Raw genomic sequence first — 10,904 nt, 5'->3', positions numbered from 1 at the left:
TGGCCGGATTTTCTCCAGTCAGCTATCATGATCTAGCGCTCATGGTGTTAATGTTACTTGCCAACTATCAGCATATTTAATTTTTTGAATTTTATTTAGAGATACAACATGATAACAGCCCTTGCTGGCTCAATGAACCCACACTGCCCACTTACAGCCATTCTATCAATTAGTCTATGCCTCTGGAATGTAGGAGGGAATCCCTCACAGTACAAACTCTTTACAGGTAGTGGCGTTATGAGCCCCCTTTGGCTGGCATTGTAATAGCAGCATTACACCAAACTCGTATATACTGTACCAGCTCTCAAATGAATGTGACAGGACTGCAGCACAAGGCTTCCAAACCATTGTTAGAATATCAGGGCTCAGTGTTAATGTATCCAACACCTACTTCTACTTCTTTTTATTACGTGGAGTAAATTGAGTCGTTTTCTGCTGGGTGGCAATGGTGCAGTTCCATGTGTTTTCTCCCTCTTCCCCACCCTGCCACAAAAACCAGGGGTTAGGTGGAGGTGAGCAGACCCAGGTGCACTGAGCAGATTCACCAGCCCACGCACTAAGTCAGTGTGGCCGGCTAGTAGCCACTCCTCCCACACCTGCTGGCTTTCCATCACGGCTATTTCTGTGACCCTTTCTGTTTGGTTTAGGGATGGTTCTCAGGAACACAACCCTGTTGTGACTTGGTTTTTTCCTGTACTCAGGATGCTGTACCATACAGCCTGTGCCCAAGAACATACAGTCTGTAAGGAGGTGGCCAGGAATTGAGTCATATGTAAAGGTTGAATAGGCAAGAAGTTTATTCTCTGGAATGTAGAATGAAGGGAGCTGTGGCAGTGGTATTCAAAATGAGAGGTATGGATAGGGTAAATACAAGCAGGCATTTTCCACTGAGGTTGGGTGAGACTAGAAATAGAGTCATAGGTTAAGGGTGAAATATTTACTCACAGAGTGGTGAAAGTGTGCAATGAGCTGCCAGCAGAAGTGATGGATGGGAAGTTTGGATAGGTACGTGGATGGCAGGCTATGGACCAAGTGCTGGTCAACCAGACTTGGCAGAGTAAGTTTGGCACAGACAAAATAGGCCAAAGGGCATGTTTCTGGGCTGTAGCTGTGTAACTCCTCCTGAGAAAGTAGATTCATCCAACCTGTACAAAATAATCAGGGCTATATGCAATAAACAAATAAGATCCATTGGAAACACGCAAAATACTGCAGGCCAGGCAGCAACCATGGAGAGGAATAAGCAGTCAACGTTTTGGGCCAAGATGTCAACTGTTTGCTCCCCTCAATCAATACTGCCTGACTTGCTGAGTTCCTCCAGCATATTGAGTGTGTTGCTCTGGATTTCTAGCATCTGTAGAATTTTGTGTGTTTAGGATTCATTAGAAATCAACAACTGGAGAGGTACAATAAAATGACAGAAGAGTTTAAGACTTAACCGACAAAATCTGTGAATGGCTTATGAGTCGTGATAAGAATGGTTTTATTCTGTGTAATTACAAAACTACACCACTGAACTTACAGAGGAAACAATGACTGTTATTTACCAAACACATACATTGGAGTAACAGTATTAATAAACATCTGCTTGAAACAACGGCTATAGCACAAGGCTACATGATCCTCTAATATATGAGGTCTCGTACATTATGTTAACAAGCACAAAGCAGCAGATTGAAAGGTCCTTGAGAACACAAAATACGTTTAGACACAAAAGAAAGCATAAATTGTGCGTATTATTTAGGACTAATGATACATTACATAGAAAGTAGACACTTCAGTGCAACTTCCTGACATCCTTTACAGTTACCACCTGAAGACAGGAAACATCTTGGCTTGATTAATTCTATTCCCATTCCCTCCTGATTGTCAGTGAGTCTGCAGCATGACCCAACACGTCGTCACTTTTCCTTTGTAGGTTTCCTGAGTTTGGTGATCGTTCCCCTCCCCCCGCTACCCCCAACTTCAGTGAAGGATTTACCATAAACCGAGCACCTGAATCAGTTTGGAACTGGGAAAAAATTGATGCTAATTTGATGTAAATGCAGTCAAGTTCTAAGTAATTTACATATGTATATATCACCATATATTGCTTTGGGATTTTACTACCTTTAGCATATGTCACCATATGCTACCTAGGGATTATACTACCTTGAGGTAGAATATGTCACCATGTTCTACCGCAAGAACTATTCATTCAAGTCAATAAAGTTCAAAACTTTCAACTGTAATCTGAAATTACTTGCATGCATGTACCATTGCTTACAGGAGATTCCGAGTACTTGGTTAGTTTATTTGCATAAACTGTGAGACATTCCCTTGTGGTTTCTCTTCTCTCTCACGCTCCGATTCCAGTTGTAAGTTTACAGTGTGTCACAGCATTCCTCTAAGGCCACACCAACAAGCCCAGCTCGGGAGTCCAGCTAGACAAAGTTTGAGCAGATCACTCTACAAGTGTGACCAACCATCACTTTTAATGGAAAGGAAAGAATCCAATAGAAACCATACACATCTGTGGCACTGGAGCACCAACTAAACTCACTCATCCGGTGGATAGTGAAGCTGATGCAAGACCATCGATCATGTGAAACTGCTCTCCCAGGGAGCTATGAAGATTACAAGATCACAGGATTCTTTTATCTGATATCACACTAGGTGCTGCATTAAATAGTACAGGTCTGTCTCTAAGTCTAATTGATAGCCACCAGATTAAGGTACCAGAAGCAAGCATGCAGAAGTTTTTCATTCTGTATTGATGAACACTTAAAACATCAGTCATTTCTGATTGTATTCTTTCAATAGCCAGAACTTACCAAGTTTGCCAATAGCTTAAAAGTTTGAATTTACCAATAAGTGAGACAAGAGGATAGAATTCACATTTATGTTAAAACAATGACTCAGCATGGGGTGTACCAATGCACTTGGTTTAATCTACCCATTCCACAGATGACAGCAAGCGAGTCCCACTGGTGGTCATCTTACAAGTCACTGACCATGATAAAAGTGATTTGCAGCAGTTTCTTCCAGTAAGTTCTAATGCTGAGACCATTTAATGCTCTTCAGGTCCATGCCCTCCTGCACCATTTCCCAGAGAGGGCTACAAATCAAAGGGAAGGGGAAGGAGAGAGAGAAAAAAAAAACTGGAATAAGATGCAAATCACAGGCCAACTTTCTTTCCAGACATGATAATAAATCAAGGTTAACGGTTCAGATTGGGGGCTGTCATCCTCTCCCCAGTTCCCATCTCATCTCTGTTTAAGCAGGATATGGAGGCTTTGTAGAGGGTACTGTAGAGGTTCACCTTGAAGCTGCCTAGATAAGAGAGTGTTAGGTATGGGGAGTGGGTGGACAAGCCTGGATTGTTTACTATGGAGCGTCAGCAGCTGAGGGGGAACCTGACGGGTTTATAAAATGATGTTTGGCGTAGATAGGATAATCAGAATCTTCATCCTCAGGGTAGAAGTGTCAAATACTAAAGGACACAAGTTTTAAGATACATGGGGCAAAGTTTAAACGAGATGTGCAGAGTAAGTGTTTTGTTGGACTTACTGACAAGGCCAAGTCCATTCCAGGCACTTCACCAGTCCACACACACAAAGACTGGTCAATGCTTTGCAATTGACTGTCAGTGGTGATGAGGGAAGCAGATACATTAATGGCATTTGAGACACATGAATTTGCAGAAAATACAGAGATATGAATCACATGCAGGCATAAGGGATTAGTTAAAGTTAGCACTGTGTTCAGCACACATATCATGGACCGCAGGGCCTGTTCCTGTACTGTAAGGTCATGAGACAATGGAGCAGGATTAGGTAATTCAGCCTATAAATCTGCTTCGCCATTTGAACACTGTTCTATATATGACTAAAACTCTTCCCCCATCATTTCCTTGAATGTTAATTCATTTTGGTTTGGTCTGATCCTAAATCAGACTTAATATTTGAAGAAATTACTTCAGATTTCCTATTTCGTGCTTCTAGCTTTGTATTTCAGGATTGTGTGCAAGAAATTTACAGTGTACTCTGGGAAGTTCTTGGATCTCTTCCCAATAGACAGTTAATTAGAACTGGTGCATTGACCAAGCCCTCGATCATCAATTCCAAAGTTCAAAATCTCATTAAGAATCTGTGGCCAATTGGGTCTAATATTTGACAAATATAGTTTTAAATTTATCAAAAGAGGTTACTCTCCCTCAGTGCCACGTGTGCTGCACCACCCCCATTGCACCATACACACCTCACCTCCCTCAATACCATACGCACCTCATCTCCCTCAATTTCTGCACTTGCTGGATGCATCTCTCTGCCGTGTAGTCCACTTCCTCCTCTGTAGTGAAACGTCCAATACCAAACCTGCAGGAATAAAAAGTGAGTCAGACAGTAGCCAATGTAGGCAGCACCAGGACCAAAAGCACAATTGCTGGACGTCCAGAAGTGAGGCTCCAAGTAAATCAAGGTAAGTTTATAATCAAACTATGTATATGTCACCATGCACCACCTTGAAATTAAATTTTCTCGTAGGAATTTATAGAAAAAAATACAATAGAATTTATGAAAAACTACAAACTGAAAAACAACCTACTTGCAAAATAAGACAAACTGTGCGAATAACAAAAATAAACAAATAATAAATCACTAAGTAAATAAATGATATTGAGAACATGAGTTATAAAGTCTTTGAAAGCAAGTCCATAAATTTTGGAACCAGTTCAGTGTTGATGGTAATGAAGTTATCCACACTGGCTCAGGAGCCTGATGTTTGTTGGGTAATAACTATTCCCGAACCTGGTGGTGTGGGACTCAGGGTTCCTGGACCTGCTGCCTGATGACAGCAGTAAGAGAGTATGGCCTGGATTCGGGGGGTTCCTAATGATAGATGCTGCTTTCTTCTGGCAGTGCTCATGGTAGTTAAGTTCAAAGGTGGGCAGAGCTTTTCCTGTAAAAGACGGGGCTGCATCTACCACATTTTGTATGTTTTTCAAGGGCTTTGGCATTTCCATTGACCAACGGAAGAGAAAGAATAAACGGTTGTTTTTTTTATGTGACCCTTAACAGAGTAAACCATTGCTCAATGCTTCCAAGTCACCCCAACATGAACACAAAGACCAGATTAGACGTGGCTATATGGGAAGTACTCTCCCCTCCTCCCAGAATGCTTAATAATAGTTTAATTCAACACTCACACATTTGAACTTCCACACTTGCCAGGTTTGTGAAGCAAGAAAACACCCCTTGTTGATTATTGTCTTCAGGAAATGGATGGATAGGGTACAGGTTGGACCGGAAATTGCATTTTTATTTAAAAATAAGAGGGCAACAATCAGAATCAGGCATATTATCATTGTCATATGTCATGAAACTTGTTGGTTTTGACAGAACAGTGATGAATGATGGTATCCATTAGTCTCGTGAGACCATGGATCTGCGCCTGGAAAGCCTTGCTTCAGTCTGTGTTGGTACAGCAACGTCTGATGTGGCTGTAGAGGCCCACACGGGAGTGACAGTCTGGGCTGCAGCGACTACACTTGAAGGCGCTGTCCTCCGGTGTTGTCTTGGTGCGGTTTTCTTGGCAAGTGCGCTTTTCTTCAGCAGCAAGCCTCAGCTTCTCTTCTCTTTTTAGACCTCTGCGTAGTTCCAGCCTCCAGCGAGAGCGATCGCTTGCAATGTCCCCCCACCTCTCGATGTTCATCTTCAGTGACTTCATGACTCTCTTGCAGACATCTTTGGCCGCCCTTGTGCTCTCTTGCCAGAGGCCAGTTCCCCATACAGCAGGTCTTTCGGGATCCTCCCGTCTGACATGCGGTGCATGTGGCTCAGCCAGCGAAGATGGCGTTGTTGGAGCAGGCCAGGACCTCATTGTTGGTGACTCGGCCAGTCCACTTGTCCAGGATGTGTCTCAGGCTGTGAAGGTGGAAGACGTTGAGACGCCACTCTTGTCTGAAGTAGAGGCTCCAGGTCTTGCTGCCGTAAAGCAGTCTGCTGAGGACACAGGCCCTGTAGACTGCAATCTTGGTGTGCATCATCAGCTTTCTGTTCTCCCAGACTCTCTTTGTGAGCCTGGTGAACACTGAGGCTTCTCGTCCGATCTGTCTGTTGATCTCAGGGTCTAGGGAGAGACTGTCCATGATAGTGGAGCCAAGGTATGTAAACTCGTGAACTACCTCCAGCTTGTAGTTGTTGATGGTAATGGTCAGTGGGGATGCTCAACGCCTTGGCCCAACGTGTTGGTCTTCTTCAGGCTGATGGTCAAGCTGAAGTCCTGACAGGCTCGTGAGAAGCTGTCCATGAGCCGTTGCAGTTGCTCTTAAGAGTGTGTTGCCAGTGCCACATCGTCTGCAAACAACATGTCCCTGATGAGTACTTCAAGAAGCTTAGTTTTCATTCTCAGCCGGGACAGACTGAACAGCCACCCATCCAATCTGATGTGGAGGTAGACTCCATCAGTTGATGTTCCAAAGGCGTACTTCAGCATGACTGCGAAGAAGATGCTGAACAGGGCTGGGGCAAGCACATATACTATTAACTACAATAAGAAATACACACTGAGTGGCCACTATATTAGGCACAGGAGTGGAAACCAGTGTGGTCTTTTGCTGCTGCAGCTCAACCACTTCAAGGTTCAACATGTTGTCTGTTCAGAGATGCTCTTTTGCACACCACTGTTGTAACATGTGGTTATTTGAGCCCTGTCAGCTAGAACCAGTCTGGCCATTCTCTGAGCTCTCTCATTAACAAGGCATTTTCACCCACAGAACTGCCACTCACTGGACTTTTTTTCTGTTTTTTACATCATTCTCTGTAAACTCTAGAGACTGTTGTGTATGAAAATTCCCAGAGATCAGCAGTTTCTGAGATACTCAAACCACCCTGTCTGGCACCAACAATTAATTAACCCACAGTCAAAGTCACTTAAATAAATTTTCTTCCCCGTTCTCATGTTTGGTCAGAAAAACAACTGAATCTTGACAATGTTGCATGAATTTTGGCATTGAGTTGCTGCCATGTGATTGGTTGATTAGATATCTGCATTAACAAGGTGTACCTAAAGTGGACACTGAGTGCATGTCATGAAATTTGTTGTTTTGTGGCAGCAGTATAGTGCAAGGCAAAAATACTACAAATTATAATAATAAAACTTCATAAAAAATAAATTAAATGAGTGCAAAAAGAGATAAAAATAATGAGACTATGTAAAAGTTTGAAAAAAAAAAGCCTACAGGTCTGATTAAGTGATCTAGCAGAGGAGTCGTAGGTGCTTAAAAGGAACACTGTAAGTTGAGCTGAGAAAAGGCAGTGGAGGGAGGGTGTGTTTCTCTGCGTTGCTTGGGGTCTTTGCTACTCTAACTGTACTGAGTCAACAGCTCAGAAGGACGGAGACCACCCTCCTACCTGATTGAAGAGTGTGCCAGGTCTTCATCAGCTCCAATAGCTCTCAAGACATAGGAAGGCTCCAGAGAAGCTGACGTACATGCACTGAAAATATACATCACAATGCACAGCGTCAAAAAGAGTCTCAACCAAGTTACAATAAAATGTTCACTTTTGAATAATACATTGAAATGATTGTTATACAGATGTAAACAAACATTAGTAGTGCAAATAATCAGGAATAAACAGCAGCACAGAACTTTGACGACTTCCATGGACTTTCACACATTAAATCCTGATGAAGGGCCTCAGCCTGAAACATTGATTGTTTATTCACTCCATGGATGCTGCCTAACCCTTTTGAGTTCCTCCAACATTTTGGGTGTGTTGCTCAAGGTTTCCAGCATCTGCAGAATCTCATGTTGACACATTTAGTGAGAAGGTCACTCAGGGAGAAAGAGCAGAAGATGCAAGTCTTCCATTGCTTATTCTAGTGCTCAATATCACAGCAGCATGTTCTGCTCAGCTTACAAAATTCAGTTCAGATAGCAAACTGAACTTGACTGGGAAAACACTGATGACATAAGAAGGTCAGTGTTTCAGTCTCTGGGTCAAAATGATTTAATTCCAACTAACGTAATTCCAACATTCTAATTAAAGTACGTGTATGCAAGTCTGCCATGGGAGCTCTTATTCCTTGTTGCTTCAGCACCATCCTTAACACACTTTTAACCATTAGTCAGCTTTACATTTGAAACACAAGAGATTCTGCAGATGCTAGAAATACAGAGTAACACACACACAAAATGCTGGAGGAACTCAGGTCAGGCAGCATCAATGGAGGAAAATAAACAGTTGACGCTTGGGTCAAGATTCTTCAGGACTGGAAAGAAAGGAAGTAAGGCATCCCACAAATGGAGGGTGAGGTAAGGGTACAAACTAGCAGAAGACTGGCAAGAGCAGGTGAGAGGGAAGATACGAAAGGTGAGATGGGGAGAAGAGTTGAGAAGCTGGGAGGAGATAGGTAGAAAAGGTTAATGGATGAAGAGTAATCTGATAGGAGACAGAGGAGCATGGGAGAAAGGGGAGGAGCAGGAACACCAGAGAGAGCCTACTTGCATTCAGATTAGATTCCATTCAGTCAAGTGAAAAGCCCCTCATCATAAAACTTATATTTAATTATCTGGGTATCAGTGTCTCATGATGCTTGTCAGTCAAAAGTCCACTTTTTTCATGGTTGGAAATTAGAAGATAACAAATGTAAAGTCTCTTTCTATCTGTACTATTTTAACTACTTCATAGAGCTTTCCTCTGATGATGAAAACATCAATCCTTTAATGAAGATAACTCAGGAATCCTGTTCTGATTTCATAAGATGAAGATGCTTTACAAGCTAAATGTGAGTTAAGGCATTTCAGTTCTGGAAAAGTCTAAATCTATGTTCACAAATACACAATAAAATTCAGGAGAAACCTCTTTACTCAGACATGCCAGAATTTTTAGTGAGTCATTAGGGGTAGACAGTTCAGATTGCAATTAGATCAGTCTGGATCTGATTGCAATTAGACTTCTCCAGAGAGTTCACGGGAATTCATCGGGATATTGCCTGGATTGCAGGATTTAGTTGGTTCAAAGTCAAAAGTTCAAAGTAAATTTATTATCAAAGTACAAACATGTCACCATATACAGCTCTGAGATTCATTATCTTTCAGGTATGCTCAATAAATCCATAATAGAATAATAACCATAATAAAATCAATGAAAGACCACCCAACTTGGTGAAAGACAATGAAAGACCAATGGGCAAAAGACAACAAACTGTGAAAATATAAGAAGAAAGAAAAAATTATAATAATAAATAAATAAACAATAAATATTGAGAACATGAGATGAAGAATGCTCAAAAATGAGTCCCTAGGTTGTGGGAAGATTTCAATGATGGGGCAAGTGAAGTTATCCCCTTTGGTTCAAGAGACTGATGGTTGAGGGGCAATAACTGTTCCTGAAACTGGTGGTCAGAGTCCAGAGGCGCCTGTACATTCTCCCCAATGCCAGCAGCAAGAAGAAAGCATGACATGGGTGGTGGGGTCCCTGATGATGGATGCAGCCTTCCTGCAACAATGCTTTATACAGAGAGATTGGATGAACTTCTTTTCCCATGAGGAGCCTGGTTTGGGTGGGGGAGGGATGGCATGGAAGTATTAAAGTTTATCAGAAGCAAGGATAATCAAAATCCTTTTCCCCAGGGTATCAAATGCAAGAGGGCATGGGTATTAAAGTGAGAAGAAAGTGTTCTGAGAATCAAATTTGTTTTAAAGCAGAGTGCGATTGAAATCTGGAGTGTGTAGTCAGATAAGAGACACTTAGACAGATACTTAAGCAGGCAAGGCGTAGATGGGTAAGGTCTTAATGCAGGCAAATGAGAATAGTGTCATTGGCAAAACTGTCAGCTTCCAAGGGGAAAGGACAATAATGTGGAACAATGATTTTTATTGTATATTTTTACAAGGCAACCATTTTAAATATACACTTTATCAAGCCAATTACTAAGTTATAGTCCTGCTGAACGGTTTCAGCCTGAAATACCAAACGTACTCATTTCCTAGATGCTACTTGGCCTGCTGAGTTCCTCCAGCATTTTGTGTGTGTTACACTAACTTATAGGATGTAGCTTAGTGTAATACACAGCATTTGTGTAATAGCTTTGCACATGCACACATAATTTTCAGTAACACGATAGTCAAGTAATACTCTTACCTTCCAGATGAGAGAGCTACGTCCTTCAAAGCCATCAGAAGACTCTCTCCTTCCACGTATGCAAACGAGAGGTTAATACAACCTGCAGGGATCCGGTAAAATGCATATAGTCATTCTTGCCAATGCAAATCAATCAGATGGTAACAAAAAACCCTTCAATTTGCTCTAAGATGGAGATAATGAATATCCAAATCAAAACAGAAGGGGAGGATCTCCGCAACCTTTAGCCCTTCAGATGTAGGATCAGATGCAACTAGTCACTGCCTTCAGAAAGTGAGGCAGTGCACATGTTCCTGTTTTTGTGAACAATGCTGAGGTTGAGAGGGCTGATAGCTTCAACATAATGTCCTGGTCCAACCATACAGATGCCATGGCTAAGAATACTCATCAACATCTCTACTTCCTCAGAAAACTAAAGAAGCTTGGCATGTACCCTTTGAAACGTGCTCATTTAATCAATACACCATAAAAAGGATCCTATCCAATGCTTCATGGAATGGGTAAGGTAACTGCTCTGTCCGTGAACGCAAAAAAAACTACCATGTTATGGACACAACTCAGCATATCATAGAAACTAGCCTGCCCTCCACGGACTCTGTCTATACTTCTTGATGCCCCAGTAAAGCAACCAGCATAATCAAACATCCATTCCCTCTTCTCCCCTCTCTCATCATGAAGAAGATACAAGAAGCCTGAAATACTGGTTCATGATTTCAAGAACAGCTTCTATCCCACTGTTAATGACTCTGTAGAACAGTAAGATGGATTCTTGACCTC

At 42.0% G+C, this 10,904-nt stretch overlaps 1 protein-coding gene across 2 annotated transcripts in view; it reads right to left on the bottom strand.

The window, feature by feature from the left end:
• Nucleotides 1-1,466: 1,466 nt before the first annotated feature.
• The window catches only part of nfs1 (NFS1 cysteine desulfurase), a 50,288-nt gene continuing 40,850 nt past the window's right edge, over nt 1,467-10,904 (bottom strand). For both annotated transcript variants that reach the window (XM_059980967.1, XM_059980966.1), the window contains exons 11-14: nt 10,128-10,209; nt 7,392-7,475; nt 4,266-4,355; nt 1,467-3,097 (exon numbers count right to left, since the gene is read on the bottom strand). In XM_059980967.1, coding sequence (XP_059836950.1) covers nt 3,034-3,097; nt 4,266-4,355; nt 7,392-7,475; nt 10,128-10,209 — 320 coding nt within the window. In that variant the 3' untranslated portion in view covers nt 1,467-3,033. The remainder of the gene's footprint in view (nt 3,098-4,265; nt 4,356-7,391; nt 7,476-10,127; nt 10,210-10,904) is intronic.

Source organism: Hypanus sabinus, chromosome 9 (assembly GCF_030144855.1).
Source record: "Hypanus sabinus isolate sHypSab1 chromosome 9, sHypSab1.hap1, whole genome shotgun sequence".
Classification (NCBI taxonomy): Eukaryota; Metazoa; Chordata; class Chondrichthyes; order Myliobatiformes; family Dasyatidae; genus Hypanus; species Hypanus sabinus.
Note: the sequence above shows the minus strand (reverse complement) of the source record. Positions and strands in the feature narration are given on the sequence as shown.